This window comes from Takifugu flavidus, chromosome 8 (genome assembly GCF_003711565.1).
Source record: "Takifugu flavidus isolate HTHZ2018 chromosome 8, ASM371156v2, whole genome shotgun sequence".
NCBI lineage: Eukaryota > Metazoa > Chordata > Actinopteri > Tetraodontiformes > Tetraodontidae > Takifugu > Takifugu flavidus.
This window is the reverse complement of record NC_079527.1, coordinates 15,474,075-15,495,879: the sequence shown is the minus strand read 5'-3', so window position 1 is coordinate 15,495,879 and position 21,805 is coordinate 15,474,075. Positions and strand designations below refer to the sequence as shown.

Below are 21,805 nucleotides of genomic sequence, written 5' to 3'. Positions count from 1 at the left end.
AGATTCTTGGTTCTATGAGTCCACGTTCTTGGTTCTATGAGTCCACGTTCTCGGTTCTCTGAGTCCACGTTCTCGGTTCTTTGAGTCCACGTTCTCGATTCTCTGAGTTCATGTTCTCGGTTCTTTGAGTCCACGTTCTCGGTTCTCTTGAGTCCATGTTCTCGGTTCTCTGAGTCCACGTTCTCGGTTCTCCGAGTCCACGTTCTCGGTTCTCCGAGTCCACGTTCTCGGTTCGTTGAGTCCACGTTCTCGGTTCTCCGAGTCCACGTTCTTGGTTCTTTGAGTCCACGTTCTCGGTTCTCTGAGTCCAGGTTTTTGGTTCTCTGAGTCCAGAATCTCAGTTCTCTGAGTCCACGTTCTCGGTTCTCTGAGTCCAGATTCTTGGTTCTCTAATCCACGTTCACAGTTCTTTGAGTTCATGTTCTCGGTTCTCTGAGTCCATGTTCTCGGTTCTTTGAGTCCACGTTCTCGGTTCTCTGAGTCCACGTTCTCGGTTCTCTGAGTCCAGATTCTTGGTTCTATGAGTCCACGTTCTTGGTTCTATGAGTCCACGTTCTCGGTTCTCTGAGTCCATGTTCTCGGTTCTTGAGTCCACGTTCTCGGTTCTTTGAGTCCACGTTCTCGGTTCTCTGAGTCCACGTTCTCGGTTCTTTGAGTCCACGTTCTCGGTTCTTTGAGTCCACGTTCTCGGTTCTCTGAGCTCTCTGATCTCTCAATGATGATCAACAACATGGATCTTCCATCTTTATCATCATCAGGAACCTCAGACGGCTCCACCCTGCACATCTGCACACTAATCATGACTTCACCCCCCCACCACACACACACACACACACACACGCACACACACACACACACACACACACACACAGTGATGGAGGGAACTTTTACACTCATACAGGTCTACAGGTCAACTGCGCCACACTCACTCATTTTTCATCTTTTCTGACTTTTGAGGCGGATCATTAAAATATATCTGATGTGGTTGAAGTTTATGTTTTAATGTGTGTATTAAGTGATTGATTGATTGGTTCATTTGGATCATCCAGATCTTATCCAGAAGTCTTTTTTATTCATTTTCATTTTCTCTCTCTCTCTCCTCTCTCTCTCTCTCTCTCACACACACACACACACACACACACACACACACACACCACACACACACACACACAGGAATGTATTCTACAGAGAAACTTGAGCCTGTGGGTCCAGTTGGGTGTGTTATGATGTGATTCACACAGCTGAAAGAATGAAAACATGCAAACGTCAGAGACTGTTAAACACACACACACACACACACACACACACACACACACACACACACACACTCACACACGCACACACGCACGCACGCAGACACACACACACACGCAGACACACACACACACACATGCAGGAGAGGGGAGGGGAGGGGAGGAGAGGAGGATCATAACTGGAACTGATCTGATAGTAGCGATGGCGTCAGCCTCCCGTACCTGGACAGGTAGCTGGTCAGTTGAGGGGAGGAGCCAAACATCTCACGAACTTTTTGCTTTGAAGACTTGGTGAGCTGAGCTGATGCGAAGGGGCGGGGCCAGAAGAACAAGACTTCCTGTTTGTTTAAAAAATATTGATGTTTTCTACGAATCCAACAAGTCACGATGACCTTTACCCAAACCAGAAACCAACTGCACCGACGTCTGGGCCCCCCCCCGGGGGGTCTGAGGGGAGGCGGAGCCATCGGGTCCTCAGCCCAGGTGACCAGGAGCACCTGTCTGACCCGGAACCCTGACCAGGATCACCTCCGTCAGTCTGGAACCAAATAAAACAGTGGAGAGGAGATCCACCGTGGGGAGGGGGGGCGTACCAGTCAGAGAAATCTGAACTGTGTGTGTGTGTGTGTGTGGTGTGTGTGTGTGTGTGTGTGTAGGGGAGGATTTGCTGTGTCTTAAAGCCCGACAGCAGCACAGCAGAGAGCGAGAGGCACTGAGGAGGGAACACACACACTCGCCTCTCATACTCACTCACACACACACACACACTCAGCGCTGCTCTTGGACAGGATCAGCTCGCAGGACTAACTCCTCCATCATGCCTCAGCGGAGCCCCGTGAAGGTCCAGGGGTCCCCCACCCAGCGGGGGGCCACTGCTCAGACCCCCAGGCTGGGGGGGGCCCGGCACCTGCCGAAGGGAGCCGGTCTGTGGGCCTGGCTGGTGCTGACGGCCCTGCTGGCTCCTGGAGCCTGGAGCTTCCTGAGCGAGGAGCAGGAGGAGCTGCTGGTGGAGCTCCACAACCACTACAGGGGGCTGGTGTCCCCCAGCGCCTCCGCCATGATGCCCCTGGTAAGACCCCCCCACATCTGTCCAGTTGTTCTCGGTAGTTTAGTTTCAACTACAGTTGCTCAGCAACCTGATTTAGTGTTGGGGAGGCTCCTGCTGATCTGGATCGGATCCGTTTTCAAACCAGAACATTGTTGACTGTTGCTGTCTGGGACCGGAGGAGGTCGGGGGGGGGGGGGGGGACGGAGGAAGGCGGGGGGGGGGGGGGGGGGGAGGAGGAGGTCGGGAGGGGGGGGCGGAGGAGGTCGGGGTGGGGGGGGGACCGGAGGAGGTCGGGAGGGGCCGGAGGAGGTCGGGGGGGGGGGGGGGGGGGGGTGGGCCCAGAGGAGATCAGGAGGGGGGGGACGGAGGAGGTCGGGGGGGGGCAGAGGAGGTCGGGAGGAGAGGGGGAGGAGAGAGGTCAGGGGGGGGGCGGAGAAGGTCGGGGGGGGGGGAGGGGAGAAGGGTAGAGGGAGGGGAAGGAGGAAGGTCGGGGGGGGGGGGGGCGGAAGAGGAGGGGGGGGACGGAGGAGGTCGGGAGAGGGGCCGGAGGAGGTCGGGGGGGGGGCGGAGAAGTCGGGGGGGGGCGGAGAAGGTCGGGAGGGGCGGAGGAGGTCGGGGGGGGGGGGTCGGGGGGGGGTCGGGGGGGGTCGGAGCCGCTGACACGCTGGTTGTTCTGGACAGACCTGCACAGTTCTGCTGATCTAATTTAGCGGAATTTGCAGCCACGCTGTCGACCTCAATCTGGGCGACCCGCTGGGTCACCTGACCCAGCTGGGCCTGGTCACATGACCGGGCCCAGCTGGGCTGGGCACCTGACCAGCTGGGCCTGGTCACGTGACCGGGCCAGCTGGGTCATCAACACTGAAGCCATCAGAAGCGTCTTGACGTCACACATTCCTCCGCCGTGACGTCACGGGGCAGCTGCTGGCGTCAGCTTCCTCCCCGATGGCGTCCACCGGCTCCCCCCGGAGGCTGGCGGACATTCATGGCTCCGCGGTTCTGGTGGGTTCTCGGCACCAAAGATCCGTTAGTGACCCAGGATGATCTTACCAGCTGTCAGCCACGCCTTTGCACTATGGGATTAAGGTGTTCCCCACCGCAGGTTCAGCCTGCGTTAGCGGTGGCGTCAGTCCGAACATCTGAATTAAAGGTTCTGGTCGGATCCGGTTGAAGAACCTCTGGCCTTTATTCCTGCTCCCACGTTCCAGATGTTTTATTTCTTTTTACTTTTAGCGAATGAAGACTCTGCTGAGGACAAGAGAAGTAACAAAACACTCAAATTAAATTAGCTCGTTGCTACGTTACCATGGCAACCTGAAAAAATATCCTCAAACCAGCTTTTGTTGTGAGTACGAAACAATAACAACAAGAATAAACCACTGAAACCACAATAACAGGACTGGAAACACTTCTGCTCCAGAGACTGGTTATACTGGGACGGGGGGTTATACTGGGACAGGAAGGCTAACTGGACTGGTTATACTGGGACAGGGAGGGTTATACTGGGACAGGGAGGCTAACTGGACGGTTATACTGGGACAGGGAGGGTTATACTGGGACAGGGAGGCTAACTGGACTGGTTATACTGGGACAGGGAGGGTTATACTGGGACAGGGAGGGTTATACTGGGACAGGGAGGCTAACTGGACGGTTATACTGGGACGGGGGGTTATACTGGGACAGGAAGGGTTATACTGGGACAGGGAGGCTAACTGGACTGGTTATACTGGGACAGGGAGGGTTATACGGGACAGGGAGGCTAACTGGACTGGTTATACTGGGACAGGGAGGGTTATACTGGGACAGGGAGGCTAACTGGACTGGTTATACTGGGACAGGGAGGGTTATACTGGGACAGGGAGGGTTATACTGGGACAGGGAGGCTAACTGGACTGGTTATACTGGGACAGGGAGGGTTATACTGGGACAGGAGGGTTATACTGGGACAGGGGGCTAACTGGACTGGTTATACTGGGACAGGGAGGGTTATACTGGGACAGGGAGGCTAACTGGACTGGTTATACTGGGACAGGAAGGGTTATACTGGGACAGGGAGGCTAACTGGACTGGTTATACTGGGACAGGAAGGGTTATACTGGGACAGGGAGGCTAACTGGATGGTTATACTGGGACAGGGAGGCTAACTGGACTGGTTATACTGGGACAGGAAGGGTTATACTGGGACAGGGAGGCTAACTGGACTGGTTATACTGGGACAGGGAGGCTAACTGGACTGGTTATACTGGGACAGGAAGGGTTATACTGGGACAGGGGGCTAACTGGACTGGTTATACTGGGACAGGGAGGCTAACTGGACTGGTTATATGGGACAGGAAGGGTTATACTGGGACAGGGAGGCTAACTGGACTGGTTATACTGGGACAGGAAGGGTTATACTGGGACAGGGAGGCTAACTGGACTGGTTTACTGGGACAGGGGTTATACTGGGACAGGGAGGGTTATACTGGGACAGGGAGGCTAACTGGACTGGTTATACTGGGACAGGGAGGGTTATACTGGGACAGGGAGGCTAACTGGATGGTTATACTGGGACAGGAAGGGTTATACTGGGACAGGGAGGCTAACTGGACTGGTTATACGGGACAGGAAGGGTTATACTGGGACAGGGAGGCTAACTGGACTGGTTATATGGGACAGGGAGGCTAACTGGACTGGTTATACTGGGACAGGAAGGGTTATACGGGACAGGGAGGCTAACTGGACTGGTTATACTGGGACAGGGAGGCTAACTGGACTGGTTATACTGGGACAGGAAGGGTTATACTGGGACAGGGAGGCTAACTGGACTGGTTATACTGGGACAGGAAGGGTTATACTGGGACAGGGAGGCTAACTGGACTGGTTATACTGGGACAGGGAGGCTAACTGGACTGGTTATACTGGGACAGGAAGGGTTATACTGGGACAGGGAGGCTAACTGGACTGGTTATACTGGGACAGGAAGGGTTATACTGGGACGGGGAGGCTAACTGGACTGGTTATACTGGGACAGGAAGGGTTATACTGGGACAGGGAGGCTAACTGGACTGGTTATACTGGGACAGGGAGGCTAACTGGACTGGTTATACTGGGACAGGAAGGGTTATACTGGGACAGGGAGGCTAACTGGACTGGTATACTGGGACAGGGAGGCTAACTGGACTGGTTATACTGGGACAGGGAGGCCTGGTTAAACTGGGACAGGAAGGGTTTCCTCAGTGTCCTCAGCTCCTCCCTCAGGTGGGAGCGCCGGCAGGTCCAGACATGAGCCGTTTGGGTTTAGATGCTTTAACCCTTCAGGGAAACGACAGCTGCCATTAAAATCTAAAAATCTTGGTTTCCTCTCCTGTAGCGTTTCCATGGCGTTGGGCTTTCACACAAAGCCTGGACACGTCGGCCTCTGGGGCTCAGGTGGACACAAACAAAACACATGTGATGCGGATCCACGCTGGGACACGCTTGGCTCCGCCGCCGCTCTTCCCCACAGGAACTGTGGGAATGTTTAGTTGGCCGCCGCTGATCTTCTGTGTATTGATCAGGAGAAACAACCCTTCATCACATGGCCACATTCAGAAATGATGAGTCTGTGTTCCATTAACAGACGGGTGTTTCCCTCCCTTCAATTAAAAACACGGGTCTCAGAGGGGGGGGAGGGGAGGAGGAGGGGGGGCGGAGGGGGAGGAGGGGGGGAGGAGGGGGGGAGGAGGGGGGGAAGCAGACAGGAGGGAGTCGCCCTCAGTTGAGCAACAGCTGAGAAAGACTGATGGGAAAACACGAAATTTGGGATTTTTAAGTAGGTATGTGTGTGTGCATGTGTGTGTGTGTGTTGAGTGCTGTGTGTGTGTGTGTGTGTGTGTGTGCATGTGTGTGTGTGCATGTGTGTGTGTGTGTGTGTGGGCCTTCAGACTCGCAGGTCGTTGCTTTGGTGATCGGGTCAAACACCAAAACACATGAGTAGAAAAATCTTGTGAATGGTGATGATGTCACTGAGGGGGAGGAGCCTCTGACATAAAGATTTTAGTTTAAATTTTTCCTACTTTAACAGAAACTCTGGTTCCGATTATTAGCGTCTCTTATCTGGATGCAGTTTTTGTGTGTTTTTTTTTAATTTTAGGTGTCAAGCCAAAAAATTGTCCTGATCTGGACATCTGCTGTGTGTGTGTGTGGGTGTGTGTGTGTTGTGTGTGTGGTGTGTGTGTGTGTGTGTGTGATGACTTCACAAGGGAGGGGGCCATTGTGTCATAATAAATTTATGAGCGAGGGAGGGAGTAAACTGGGAGGTGTGTGCTGTACTGGGAGGACAGACTGAGAAATACCAGCGAATTCTCATGTGAGCAGTTTGAGCCTTCGGAACCAGCCTGACCAGCAGAGTTCTGCCCAGTATCACACTGGTGCTGAGCTATTTCATCATCGGAGACCCAAACATCCCGACTGAACCGGTTCTGAACCAGTCCTGGTCCCGGTCCCAGACCAGCTGAATCAATCAGAAAAGCCTAAAAGACTTTAAACTTTGATCAAACCTCCAGGTGAGGATGAACAGGAGACGCCCCCTGCTGGAGGGTCATGGTATCTGAGCCAGCTGTGTGTGTGTGTGGTTCGTGTGTGCGTGTGTGTGTGTGTGTGCGTGTGCGTGTGTGTGTCTAATGCAGACCAGATGTTGTGAAAGCCCAGACACACAGAGGAATGTGGAGACCCCTGACTGTTGTTTGTATTGTGTGTCATCATTGCACACACACACACACACACACACACACACACCACACACACACACACACACACACACAGGTTGCTCTTATAACAACCTTCATATTTACAGTCAAAACTTTACAGTTATGAAAACAACAATTACTAAAAAGGGAGATTTCTAACAGCAGCCGAGTGGATCCAGATGGATCCAGTGTCTGATCCTGGGATCGGGTCTGGAGAACCTGCTGGGATGATAAATATCCCAAATATCCCATAATTTCATCACGTATTAGCAGTAGAGTCTGAACCGTGTGAATCTACAACAATAAACCAAACTTCTCGACTCTGAACGAGTCTCCGCAGGACCGACCGGGTCCTCCATTCTGGATCCCTCGCAGGTCCCCTGTTGTGATGGTTCTAACCGGTCCGGCCCGGCAGAACTGTCCGTTTCCCATCATCTCCGCTGCTTCTCTACAGAAATGGGACCCGACCCTGAAGGTGGTTGCTGAGGAATACGCGTCCAAGTGCATCTGGAACCACAACCCAGACCTGGAGGACACGGGGGAGAACCTGTACGTCACCCAAGGGCCTCTGGACCTCCGGGAAGCTCTGGAGAAATGGTTCCTGGGTGAGTGGACTGACTGGTGCTGCCGACTGGACATGTGACAGGAAACAGAACCCAGCGTGTCCTGATGTTCTGACTCACCCTGTCACGCTGACCCGAGGAACAAGGCGCCGTTGTTCTGGTGGAAACAGCTCAGAGGTCACAACAACACGGGTGCTCGGTGATCTGATACGGCTCACGGACACGTGGGCGTTGATCATGTGACTCCCACCGTAGGATGATTGATCAATAACGTGAAGCATCACTTCCTGTTTGCTCTCTCCTCGTGTGTGACGTCATCACCGATGTGTGACGTCATCATTGTGATGTCACTGTTTCTACAGAACACCTGGACTATGTCTTCAACAACAACAGCTGTGACGAGGACAAGATGTGTGGGCACTACACACAGGTGACACACACACACACACACACACACACACACACACACACACACACAACACACACACACACACACACACACACACACCACAAATCATAGTGGTTCATTTCAACTGAGTCAGCACAGTAATGCAGCAAACCTGTACCATTTTAAAAAGAGTGTGTGTGCGTGTGCATGTGTGTGTGTGCGTGTGCGTGCGTGTGTGTGTGCGTGTGTGTGTTACAGATGGTGTGGGCGGATACACACCGGATCGGTTGTGCCTTCCATCTCTGCAACATTATGGTTGGACTGGAGTGGGAACGGGCCTCCTTCTTGTTTGCAACTATTACCCAGCGTCATAAAAACCCCAACAACAGTATAAACAGTACCACAACAGTACTATAACAGTACCACAACAGTACTACAACAGTACCAAACAGTACTATAACAGTACCACAACAGTACACAACAGCACCACAACAGTACCACAGCAGTACTATAACAGTACCACAACAGTACTATAACAGTACCACAACAGTACCACAACAGTACTACAACAGTACTACAACAGTACCACAACAGTACCACAACAGTACTATAACAGTACCACAACAGTACTACAACAGTACCACAACAGTACCACAACAGTACCACAGCAGTACCACAACAGTACTATAACAGTACCACAACAGTACCACAACAGTACTATAACAGTACCACAACCAGTACCACAGCAGTACCACAACAGTACTATAACAGTACCACAACAGTACCACAACAGTAATATAACAGTACCACAACAGTACCCAGCAGTACCACAACAGTACTATAACAGTACCACAACAGTACCACAACAGTACTATAACAGTACCACAACAGTTACCACAGCAGTACCACAACAGTACTATAACTGTCGACGACAAGTACCAAAAAAGTAACAACGCAGTACCAAACAGTACCACAGCAGTACCACGCAAACCTACCACAACAGTACCACCACCAGTACCACACCCAACAGTACCACAGCAGTACTTCAACAGTACCACAACAGTACCACAACAGTACCACAACAGTACCACAGCAGTACCACAACAGTACTACAACAGTACTACAACAGTACCACAACAGTACCACAACAGTACTAGACACAGTACTATGCCAGTACTATAACAGTACCACAACAGTACTATAAAGTACTATAACAGTACCACAACAGTACCACAACAGTACTACGACAGTACTATGCCAGTACTACAACAGTGCCACAACAGTACTATACAGTACTATAACAGTACCACAGCAGTACACAACAGTACTATAACAGTACCACAACAGTACCACAACAGTACTATAACAGTACCACAACATTACCACAGCAGTACCACAACAGTACTATAACAGTACCACAACATTACCACAGCAGTACAACAACAGTACTATAACAGTACCACAACAGTACCACAACAGTACCACAACAGTACCACAACAGTACTATAACTGTACTACGACAGTACCACAACAGTACCACAGCACAAAGTACAAACAACAGTACACAACAGCAGTACCACAACAGTAAAACAGTACCAAAACAGTACCACAGCAGTACTACAACAGTACCACTACAGTACTACAACAGTACCACAACAATACCACAACAGTACTATGCCAGTACTACAACAGTACCACAACAGTACCACAACAGTACTACGACAGTACTATGCCAGTACTACAACAGTGCCACAACAGTACTACGACAGTACCACAACAGTGCTTCGACAGTACCACAACACTACTACAACAGTACAACAACAGTACTATGCCAGTACTACAACAGTACAACAACAGTACCACAACAGTACCACAACAGTACTACAACAGTACTACGACAGTACTACGACAGTACTCCAGTGAATGCTCTGGCACTAATGTCGCACCTCTGAGCTCATACAAACATAAATCCACCGGACTACTTTAGGAGTACTCATTCAAATATTACCTGTGTACTAATACTGCAGCAGACAACAGCTGTGCTGCGGTCATACTGCCCCCTTGTGGACAGGATCGGCATCAGCATTTGGAGAGTTTTTCATCATTTTCCAATATATCGTGTTGTGAATGAACCTGCAGTTTCATCTGCTGTTGTTGACGGCAACTTTTCGATGTTGCAGGGGCAACTATGAAGATGAGAGGCCGTATGTTGAAGGGGACTGGTGCTCCCGCTGCCCAGAGAACCTCCAAAAATGTGAAAACAACCTTTGTGGTAAGCTGCTGCTTGTCCTCTCTCTCCCTCCACATAACGAGACAGCTGCTAGTCAAGGCTTTGCTAACGCCGTCTAACCAGGCTTCATGTTCTGGTTCCTTTGATGGAAGTCAAACATCTGTGCTGATGCATCAAAGTTTGAGATGAAATCAGGAAACTTCAAGTGTTTGCGCTCCTCTAGTTGCTGACACGGTGGATGAGGAGGATCTTGACGAAGGGACGGTTTTTCCTCCCCCAGCTACTCCTCAACCCTCACCCCTCCCTGCCGAGGATGCGGAGGAGGAGGAGAACGCCCTTCCTCCTACATCATTAGTGCCCCCTTACGTTCAACCTGCCGCCACCGACTTCACCCACACTCACACCCAACCACCAGACACGCCCCCACCAGACACGCCTCCCTCTGACACGCCCCCACCGGACACGCCCCCACCAGACACGCCTCAGTCTGACACGCCCCCATCGGACACGCCCACATCTGGGATCGTAACGCCGCAGGATATCAGAGATCCAGAGAAAAACATGGAGGAAGAGGAGGGCAGAGGGAAGAACAGGGATGCCACTGAAATGACAGCACAACGTGAGATAAAGGTGAATAAATTCCCTCAGAAGAACCTTCAGAGTTGTGGTTGGAGATGGTTCCCTCCTCTGCTGTTAGTCTGCCTGATGGCTTTCTTCATCCTGAACTTCTGATGAAGAGGATGAAGAGGATGAAGAGGATGAAGATGACAGCCTCTCGCTTCTCCCTGCACAGCCAGACTAACCTGACCCTCCAACATTACACTGTCTGACCAAAGTATTGAACTTCTAAAGATTTCATTAGCGACGGATTCAGGAAAAAAATCATCTGATTCAAAGTTAAAGCTGAAGTTCACCGAGAGTCACGCAGATCCGGAATAAATGTTCCCTGCATGGACAGAACTTTGCTGACTCAGCAGATATTAGTTATGGAGGCGGTAGTGCGTGTGTGTGTGTGTGTGTGTGTGTGCGTGTGTGTGTGTGTGTGTATGCGTGTGTGTGTGTGTGTGTGTGTGTGTGTGTATGTGTGTGTGTGTGTTTCCCCTTGGAAAAAGGACAAGGGAATGTTTAGGAAGACAAGTTGACTTTTACGTTGACATTATTATCAGTAATATTTTTGGGATATTTTATGCTTATTACACTGATCAGAAACCCCCAAACATAAACAACACTTTTGAGGTGGTTTAAAAGGTTTAAAGGGGCCTTTTTGGACTGCCTGTGTTTCGTGTCCAGAAGGGGGCGCTGTTGCTGTGTAAGAGCTTTAGTTCACATCTGGAATGTTTCCGAGCAACATTCCCACCTTAAAAAAGCTCTTGTGATGCAGAGTTTGGGGTTAAAATACTTTTCCCTGTCATGTTTCAGCCATATTTACATTTATTGATGGTTGCTAAGCTCTCAAACTGGAACTCCAACAGGATTTGTTGATTAATTCTGTCTTTTTTGGCTCTGCTGCACAAGTTAACTGGAATTGTTCTATTGGTTTATGATTGTGTGGATGTCTGTACATATAATTAACTAAGAATAAACATCATTTCTTTTTTACCACCACTTTGGGTTTTATTCTTTAGGTTCTTGTAAACGTCGTCTTGCTAAGTGAGCTGGAATTTTCTGACTGTTCCAGAAATTTGAGGTGTTTTAATCATTTAGAGGTTTTTCTTTCTCAGGTGATCAAACTAACAAAAGCTCAGTAAAAACGTTTTATATCTTAGCTTTAAACTTTAAACAAATACCAATGTCCCTAAATGTCACGTTTAAACTCCACATTTGATCCCTGTTGTTCAAAATCTAAACACTTACGTACGTGAGTAAGAGTGACCTTTTATTAAAAAACTAACCTAAACCAGTCCCTGATCCCCTCTGTCCCAGTATAACCAGTCCCTGATCCCCTCTGTCCCAGTATAACCAGTCCCTCTGTCCCAGTATAACCAGTCCCTCTGTCCCAGTATAACCAGTTCATGATCCCCTCTGTCCCAGTATAACCAGTCCTGATCCCCTCTGTCCCAGTATAACCAGTCCCTGATCCCCTCTGTCCCAGTATAACCAGTTCATTTATCCTCTGATGAGTGAGTCAGTCAGTGAAGAAATGGATGGATTTAGAGGGGTAGAGAGAGAGAGAGAGAAGGAGAGAGGAGGGAGGGAGAGAGGGAAGGATGACAAGAAGAAAATATCCTGTCATCTCTCCAGCATCTCTCTCTCTCTCCCTCGCTCGCCCCGCTGCCGCTCTCTCTCTCTCTCTCTCTATCTCTCTCTCTCTCCCTCTCTCTCTCTCTCCCTCGCTCGCCCCGCTGCCGCTCTCTCTCTCCCTCGCTCGCCCCGCTGCCGCTCTCTCTCTCTCTCTCTCCCTCGCTCGCCCCGCTGCCGCTCTCTCTCTCTCTCTCCCTCTCTCTCCCTCTCTCTCTCTCCCGCTCTCTCTCTCCCTCGCTCGCCCCGCTGCCGCTCTCTCTCTCTCTCTCCCTCTCTCTCTCTCCCTCGCTCGCCCCGCTGCCGCTCTCTCTCTTCTCCCTCTCTCTCTCCCTCTCTCTCTCTCTCTCTCCTCGCTCGCCCCGCTGCCGCTCTCTCTCTCTCTCCCGCTCTCTCTCTCCCTCTCTCTCTCTCCCTCGCTCGCCCCGCTGCCGCTCTCTCTCTCTCTCCCTCCGTTCTTCCTCATTTCTGAGGACATTCCGAGCTTTGCCACCATGGACCCGCTGCCCACCAACCGCTGTTTACCGCAGGGCATCATGGGAGCTGGAGTTCTGTCCACACTGCAGGCGCTCAGCTGATCATCTGCAGATTCTGTCAGTCATCAGAGGTTGGAGATGTGAGCCGGTGGGCGACCGAGCTCTCTCCCTTCTCTCGCTCTCTCCAACCTCCTTTTCTCCTCCGAACAACAACCATCCCTCCATTTCTGCTTGGAGGAGGAGTCAGGATGGGCTGCCGTCTCACTCGGACGAAGGTGAGTGACCTGCAAGATGGTGGTGGGTGTGTGATGACCTCGTTTGTAAACACACACACACACACACACACACACACACACACACACACACACACACGCACACACACACACACACACACAGGATGTGAAAGGCTGTTGTGTGAGAGGGTTTTCTGGATCCGTCCCCCCGCTGTGTCTCTGACCGTGTTGTCATGGCGCCACCGTCTCGTGACCTCGTGACCACTGATGCAGCGTCGCAGGTGATGCGTGAAACCTCTGGTTATTCGCCGTGGTTCGTTCTGGCAGCAGGAGACGCGGCTGCAGACGTGCATGCGTCCACTCGTTCTCTCTCTCTCTCTCTTTATTTGTGGGGCTCATGCAGCCTGTCGCCATGGTTACCAGGTATGGTGCATGGTGTCACCACAGTGAAAATGCTAATTATCCTCCTAAAGGATGTAAAGCTATTCCGAACATGTCAGTGGTGAAGAAGATCGAGTGAGAAGGTTGAAGATTTCTCAACAAAACAAAACAAAATTCCTTTTATTTGCATAATTTAAAGTGTGTTGCAGGTCCTGTTCCTGAACACTGCCACTAGAGGGCAGCACCACGGGTCTATGCTAATACTAGCCCGTTAGCTTTAGTCTTGTGTTGATTTATGTGGAAACGTTGGGACGTTCTTGCTCAAACATCTAGAGAGAAGGAACGTTTTCTTCCATCTTGTTCTTCTCCGGCTAAAATCCAAAGCGGGAGCCGGATCAGCCAGGAACGCCGCTCACAGAGGCTTTTTCTCCTGGATGGTTGAGTTGGAAAAGATCTTAACGAGAGTTGATGGCTGCTGTTGTGCGACACACTTAATCACGGAATTGTGCACATCACACGTCACTGCAGCGAGACTGGCTTAGATTCCAGAATCCTCCCAGGAAAAGTGGCAGAATTACAGCCGCAAGTCCGGAATTCCAGAACAATTCCAAGAATTCTCCCCGGCGTCATCGCACCACAACCTGAAACATCCAACCAAAGTTGTTTTCATTGCTTTATTTTTGTATTTTCTTTTTATCTGGAGATCAAACGTGATTGATGATGATGATGATGATGATGATGATGATGATTAGTAAATGACCAACGCTGGGGCCACGCCCACAACGTTGCTGACTCATGAGTGGGCGTGGCCTAAAAGTGCAGCTACAACCTGCAGAAACAAGAACTGTTGCTCTGAATCCTGTTGAACCCAAAGTGAGATCCTCAACTCAGCATTCCTGAAGGGAGCTGCAGATGTCACACACTCACACACTCACACACACACCACACACACACACACACACACACACACACACCACACACACACACACACAGGTTGTGTTGCTGTCGGGTCATTTTGATGTCCTTTGTCTTGAATTTGGTTCCAGCCCAACAGGAACCTCCACAGTTCAACTATACAAGAGTTTCTGGAAAGATCTCACAGGATTCAGAGGAAGTCGTGATTTAAGAGGATCTGGTGCGTTTCAGGAACGTTTCGTAGAGCAGAAAGTTTCTGTCAACATCACGTAAAGATGTCGAGTTAATAAATGACCAAGAGAGACAGATGGTGAGAGGAGAGGAGAGAGAGATGATGGTGTGGTAGAGAGAGATGTGAGGAAGAGGAGAGAGAGATGAGTGAGGAAGAGGAGAGAGATGTGAGGAAGAGGAGAGAGAGAGGAGAGAGAGATGTGAGGAGAAGAGGATGAGAGAGAGAGATGTGAGGAGAGGAGAGAGAGATGTGAGGAAGAGGAGAGAGGGAGGATGGTGGTGTGGTAGAGAGATGTGAGGAAGAGGAGAGAGAGATGTGAGGAAGAGGAGAGAGAGTCAGTCTGCATCACTGTCAATGTGCAGTGAAGCACAACACACTTCTCCCAGGCACACATCACTCTCTCTCTTTCACACTCACACAAGTGGTGGTGTGTGTGTGTGTGTGTGTGTGTGTGTGTGTGTGTGTGTGTGTGTGTGTGTGTGTGTGTGTGTGGGCCCCAGGCTCTGCACTGGGCCTCTTTACACTCTTGTTCTGGTCCAGAAGGGTCCAGCGAGGCTGCAGATTCCTGACCTACATGTTGCGTCACAGCGCCGCCTCTGACATCACAGCGTCTCAACTTCCGGAACACGAAGCGCCGCCGTTTATTCTGGGCTGTTCTGGTAGAAACGCCCCCCCCGGCGCGAGCGCTGCCGGGTCGGCAGAACGGCGCCACACTCACATTTCAGGAGCAAACGTGCCGCTCCGTAGCTGCGTTCCGGCACCGCTGTGCTGCTCAGCTCACACTCTCACATGTATATAAGAGGGAGAGGAGCCAATCACAGGGGAGGACTCGCCGTGTCCGCAGGGGAAACACGGCGCCGTTCACCAGCGGAGACGCTTCCATTATTCACCCCTGTATGAGAGGCTGATTCATGGGCTCCGTTATGCAACACACTCAGCAGGCCGGTCAGGCCGACCCCAGGGGGCCGAGCTCCTACCGATCCACCGTTTGGGCGCCGACGCTCTCAGAGCTGCAGGGCGACGCTTGGTCACCTGATCACGACGGGTGACGCTTGGTCACCTGATCACGGCGGGCGACGCTCGGTCACCTGATCACGGCGGGCGACGCTCGGTCACCCGATCACGACGGGCGACGACTTGGTCACCTGATCACGGCGGGCGACGACTTGGTCACCTGATCACGACCTGATCACGACGGGCGACACTCGGTCACCTGATCACGGCGGGCGACGCTCGGTCACCTGATCACGACGGGCGACGCTCGGTCACCTGATCACGGCGGGCGACGCTCGGTCACCTGATCACGACGGTCGACGCTCGGTCACCGATCACGGCGGGCGACACTCGGTCACCCGATCACGGCGGGCGACACTCGGTCACCGATCACGACGGGCGACGCTCGGTCACCTGATCACGACCTGATCACGACGGGCGACGCTCGGTCACCTGATCACGATGGTCGACGCTCGGTCACCCGATCACGGCGGGCGACGCTCGGTCACCCGATCACGGCGGGCGACGACTTGGTCACCCGATCACGGCGGGCGACGCTCGGTCACCCGATCACGACGGGCGACGACTTGGTCACCCGATCACGGCGGGCGACGACTTGGTCACCTGATCACGACGGCGACGCTCGGTCACCTGATCACGACGGGCGACGCTCGGTCACCTGATCACGACGGGCGACGACTTGGTCACCTGATCACGACCTGATCACGGCGGGCGACGCTCGGTCACCCGATCACGACGGGCGACGCTCGGTCACCCGATCACGACGGGCGACGCTCGGTCACCCGATCACGGCGGTCGACGCTCGGTCACCCGATCACGACGGGCGACGCTCGGTCACCCGATCACGACGGGCGACGCTCGGTCACCTGATCACGACGCGCTCCCGCCAGCTCTAACCTGTCCTCTTCCACCTCAGCAGGTCAAAACTCGGGAACCTTCTCACCATCGCTGCACGGAGGAGCTGCACTTTGTGGACGAATATGGCCAGCCCATCAGCGTGCAGGTGGATGGGAGGAAGGGGCGTGGCCACCGCCGGCGCCGGCCTCATTGCACAGGTGTTCCAGCAGGAGGCCACTGGGAGGCCCTGAGAGCCATGGGCCTGATGGAGGGGGAGAAAGGCCGGGGGGACGGCTACAGAGCAGCGTGGGTACTGAAGGTCATGGCAGGGAATGCCTTGCTAATAAACAGGAAGTCCATAAACTAGCATAACGGGCGTGAGCGGCTGTAGCGCAGCCTCATGCCTGTTCTGGAATCACGCAATAAGAACTAAATCTGATAGTTTATGAAGATGCCAAACATTAAGTCCTTCATGACGTGTCTCCTCCCGCAGGCCTTACTATGGTCAGGTGACCATGTCACCTGACTTGTATCCAGCCAGCAACCACATGATGGGACCAGCTGATGTCTACCTGCCCAGTGCCTACCTGCCTCGACCAGCCAATGAACAGCACACCAATAACAACTACCTACCCAGCGTCTCCTACAGCCTGGATCACCTGGACAGGCTGGAATTCCAGGTGACCTCTGGTCCCGTCCCGTTTCACTTTCGCCCCGTTGGACTCAAAGTTCTGAATGTTCCCTAAATTTCAGGGTCAGGAAATGTTGCCCTACCAGCCAAACTCAGAGAGCTGCCTGATTGGCTGCTACAACTCAGAGGAGGCGGAGCCGGATGATCTGTCCAGACAGGTGATGAAGCCCGATGGGTTGTCTTTTGTTCCGGAACCCGACTGGACCCGACAGTAAAGTTCTGCGTTGGCCAACACGTTTCACAAAGAATGGAAACAATGTTGGACACATGCAGAAATCTGCAGTAATACTGACAAAGATAACGCTCGCTGATGACATCATAGTGAGGCGGAGCTCCTTAGCTCTGACATCATAGTGAGGCGGAGCTCTTCAGCTCTGACATCATAGTGAGGCGGAGCTCTTTAGCTCTGACATCATAGTGAGGTGGAGCTCTTCAGCTCTGACATCATAGTGAGGTGGAGCACCTTAGCTCTGACATCATAGTGAGGCAGAGCTCTTTAGCTCTGACATCATAGTGAGGCGGAGCTCTTTAGCTCTGACATCATAGTGACGCGGAGCTTTTCAGCTCTGACATCATAGTGAGGCGGAGCTCTTTAGCTCTGACATCATAGTGACGCGGAGCTTTTCAGCTCTGACATCATAGTGAGGCGGAGCTCTTCAGCTCTGACATCATAGTGAGGCGGAACACCTTAGCTCTGACATCATAGTGAGGCGGAGCTCTTTAGCTCTGACATAGTGAGGCGGAGCTCTTTAGCTCTGACATCATAGTGACGCGGAGCTTTTCAGCTCTGACATCATAGTGAGGCGGAGCTTTTCAGCTCTGACATCATAGTGAGGCGGAGCTCTTCAGCTCTGACATCATAGTGAGGCGGAGCTCTTCCTTCAGCTCTGACATCATAGTGAGGCGGAGCTCTTCCTTCAGCTCTGACATCATAGTGAGGCGGAGCTCTTTAGCTCTGACATCATAGTGAGGCGGAGCTCTTCCTTCAGCTCTGACATCATCACCTTTGCTGTAGCCATCCAGGGTGACTGATGCCATAAAATAATCCCAGTTTTAATAAACATCACTTTAGATGTTAAACTAGCAACCAGAGCAAACTCACACCAGCTTTGTAGCATCTTTGAAGTAGCAGCTTTGTTCTGACGGTGTCTTTGATGGACTACGACCAAAACTCTTTCCTTCTTTCTTCCTCCCACTCGGCCCAGTCCACCTGCCGCCCCCTGTGGCAGTCGGAGCGTCTCCTTGGATACCTCCCTCTCAGTGAGCTGGACAGCGGGCTGGGCTGCGGTCCCGACAGTCCGCACCACAGGCTGCCCTTTTCGGAGGCGGAGACGGACGCCATGTCCTCGCTGCCTGGACACACCCCTTCCTCCCGCGGCTCCTCCTCCTCCGAGTCCTTGATCTCTTCGGAGCCCAGCGACTCCGGCTTCCACAGCGTCAGCACCGGGGAGCACAGACGGCTGCACAAGATTCACGGGAGCCACGCCCACAGACCGACGCACTTCCGCCCGGGCCACTCCCCCCGAGAGCAGAGAGGACGCTGGGATTTGGAGTCCATTCCAGAGTCAGCGTCTGTGACTCAATCGGGGGTGCCGCGGTCCTCCCACTGCACCGTGGGTAACAGCACCACCACGACTGTGCACTTCCACCGGGCGGAGCGGAGTCCCACCTTACCACGCCACTGCTCACCCCCCTCCCCCTCAGCTGGTACCCCTTTTAGATTCTGAAGCCAGATTAATCTCTTACATGCATCCAAAACTGTGTCAGTCCAACCAACAGAATGTTGTTTGCTGTCGTCTGCAGGCTGTCGTACCGAGCCCTGCCAGCGGAGGGCGCTGTGGCTGGAGCAGCAGCAGCAGGGGGGGGGCAGGACCTTCGAGGCTCCAGGGAGGAGTCGAACGATAACAGACCTAAGCGAAGGACAACGTCGGCGCAGGGCCAGCCACCCCAACACCACCGATCCAAACAACCTGAGGAATAAACACCAGGACAAGCAGATGGGTCCCGGGTCCAGGAGCAGGGCCAGTTACCCCAGCAACTGCCACCCTGCCAACCACCCCAGTATAGACAGAACCAACATCAACAACCACCAGAATGCAATGAGGAACTACCAGGTCTCAAACCAGAGCACAGAAGAGAACGTGTTCTCCAAGCGTCCCGGTTCTGGGTCCAGCCGGGCGGTGGACTGGAGAGGCTTTCAGACCCTTGGGAATCGTACTGGCAACACAAAGGCTCCGCCTGTTCCGCTCTACAGCACGCTGGGGGCCCCGCAGCGCCCCCCCTCCCCGCCGTCTCCACGCTCCAGACTGTCCAATCAGAAGTCGGTCCGGAACCAGCTGCTCAGAGCCCGGGCCTACCGGTTGGCCCGGGAACGTAGCGAGGTGACCACGGACGAGGAGGTGCGGGGCGAGGGTGGGGGCGAAGGCGAGGCGGAGGGGGAGGACGGCCGGTGGGCGGGCCGGCACTGGAGCCGGACCGAGAGGAGGCGCCACCTGGCGTTGTCACGGCAACACAGGGAGAGGAGGGGAGGGGCGGAGGAGCAGCTGGTTCCGGCCTTGGTGTCGTCTCAGACGGTCCTGGAGCTGAGCCACATGAAGCAGAACCGGCTGAGGAACAGCAAGCTGCTGGATGACTGGACCACGGTGGAGGAGCTGCTGACTCACGGGACGCGGGTGGACAGCGACAGTCAGCTGTGTCCCAGTCCCCTGCTGTCGGTCACCACCGTCTGATCCGGAAACACCTCCCAGCTCGGGCCCGCGGAACCGGGACCAGACAGATCCAGGTCCCGGAGCTGCATCCGTCCACAGGAGACATGTGTGAATGTCCAAAACTCTGGATTTAAGGCAACAAAGCTGTTGATTACTGGTTGATCCATCAGGTGGATCCACCCACCTCTCAGAAACATTCCCACATGTTCCGACCAATGAGGAGAACCCGCTGACTTAACCAGGACGCTCTGGGTGGATCAGAACCATGAGCTGAGGCCTCCTCCAGACCCTCCAGGACTCAGGCCCGACAGGAAGTGTCCATCTGCACCTTCACCTTGAAACAGTCTGTAAATTTCCTGCAATGCATTTTTTTTAATTCTGTCTTTTATCTCTTTGATCTTTGACAGACTTGACGTGGAAACGATGTTTTATGGTGATATTGTTCCTTTAGAACTTGTAATCAATGATCAACATCGTGGCATCGGGTCAGATCCTGTCTGATCCGTGAGGGAAAAGTGGAACGAGGCTCCCAAAGAAGCTCCGAACACCTTCAGAAGTGCTGATTTCACATATCGAACGAAGCGTATATTTTACTACTGAGACCTCACCTGTGTGGATTCAGGTGTTGTGATCAATAATAACAGGAATTATAATAATAATAATAATAATCGTGATACAATGAAACACTTCAATGCAATTTTATTAGCGGTGGGAACATTTTCAGGAATTTTGGACTTTTTTCTAAACTGTGTGTTCAGACAGGCTGCAGATAATAGTTTGATACTAGCGTAGTTGTTTAGCCAAAGAAAACGTGTCACTTTTGTAGTTTGTGGACAATCTAGAGCAAAGCTGAGTGTAAGATGTAAAAGCCTTTTAGAACCACGGTGTTTCCGTCACCTGCCCTCGGTCCTGTGACGCTGTAGATGTTACTGTGCACTCAGTGAATCCACGCTTCGTTATTAGCCTAGCCTAGCATGCTAACTCCTACAGCGCAGAACACCTGTCACAACCTGCAACTTAGCAACTTAGCAACCAGAGGGGAGGGGTGCAACAGCAGGAGGTCTGGCAGAGGCGAGCTGGGCGTCCGTCCGTCCGTCCGTCCGGTGCTGCTCAGGTTTCTCGATGATGTCAGCTGTGCACCGAGCGGCTGACGGGTCAGCACGTGTGTTTGTATTTCTCTCTGTGTTGTACGTTCTGCACATGAACCTGCCTCAGTAAAGCTCTGAACACCCGTCTGAGTCGTCATTTCCCCCGCGTCAGCCGGATCCTGGTCCTGTGCAGCTGGAGACGACGGTTCCGAGCGGTTCAGCCGGATCCTGGAGCTCCTGTTCCAAAAATAAATGTTTAAACCAGCTAACTTTGGAGCTACGTTGGAAGAGACCTCACAGAATCTATGAGAGGAGGGAAGCAGCAGCGTGTTTGTCTCCATGGCGACGCACGTCATCTTCAATTGAATAAAACAAAATATTGCTTTCTCTGTCAGTCGTCATGGAAACGTGACGCTCTGCCAGTGGTGGGGGCTTTGGACCAGAGAGTGAAGAACAAAATCCAGGGACGGGCCGGTGGGGGGGGGCACTTGGACATGGCTGTGGGGAACCAGCAGATGTGGCGACAACATCAGCTCAGCCACATCAGTGGTGGCACATCTGGGGGAGCCTGAAACACTAACGACCACTGTTGTTGGTCAGATCTGCTCAATCTGAAGAGGAGAATCCTCAGACGGCGAGATCATCGCCATGGTGACAGACAACCAGCCCAGGAACACAAACGATCCTGACTTCACCAGTCCCTGGAACAGGGCGCACCCTGCTGGTCACCGCTGGAACAGCTGCGTGTCCTCACAACAACACGCCAGTTCCGCGTGTTCCGGCCGCTAGAGGGAGCCATGT

General features: G+C 52.7%; 2 protein-coding genes across 3 annotated transcripts; both read left to right on the top strand.

Annotated features, from left to right (window-relative positions):
- Positions 1–1,642: 1,642 nt before the first annotated feature.
- Positions 1,643–11,796, top strand: LOC130530167 (peptidase inhibitor 16-like). Its single transcript, XM_057041115.1, is given in 7 exon segments — positions 1,643–2,322; positions 7,465–7,615; positions 7,936–8,003; positions 8,220–8,304; positions 8,307–8,328; positions 10,142–10,233; positions 10,415–11,796. Coding segments are annotated over 7 exon segments (1,179 nt in total). The 5' UTR covers positions 1,643–2,070; the 3' UTR covers positions 10,924–11,796.
- Positions 11,797–12,843: 1,047 nt separating this feature from the next.
- On the top strand, positions 12,844–21,147 carry LOC130530331 (uncharacterized). 2 transcript variants are annotated; one of them, XM_057041399.1, is made up of 6 exons: positions 12,844–13,180; positions 16,600–16,823; positions 17,011–17,197; positions 17,271–17,366; positions 18,414–18,915; positions 19,012–21,147. In XM_057041399.1, exons 1-6 carry the CDS (start codon positions 13,154–13,156, stop codon positions 19,935–19,937), a joined length of 1,962 nt encoding a protein of 653 aa, XP_056897379.1. In that variant the 5' UTR covers positions 12,844–13,153; the 3' UTR covers positions 19,938–21,147. The 2 variants fall into 2 exon arrangements, with proteins under 2 accessions (XP_056897379.1, XP_056897378.1); XM_057041398.1 differs by having other exon boundaries at positions 12,845–13,180; positions 16,597–16,823.
- Positions 21,148–21,805: the final 658 nt, after the last annotated feature.

Excerpts from the sequence above, each read along its gene's own strand:
- LOC130530331 (XM_057041398.1), top strand. The coding sequence starts at position 13,154 with ATGGGCTGCCGTCTCACTCGGACGAAG. Across the intron at positions 13,181-16,596 it reads GCCGTCTCACTCGGACGAAG|CAGGTCAAAACTCGGGAACC; the intron begins GTGAGTGACCTG and ends CTTCCACCTCAG. Across the intron at positions 16,824-17,010 it reads GGGGACGGCTACAGAGCAGC|GCCTTACTATGGTCAGGTGA; the intron begins GTGGGTACTGAA and ends CTCCTCCCGCAG.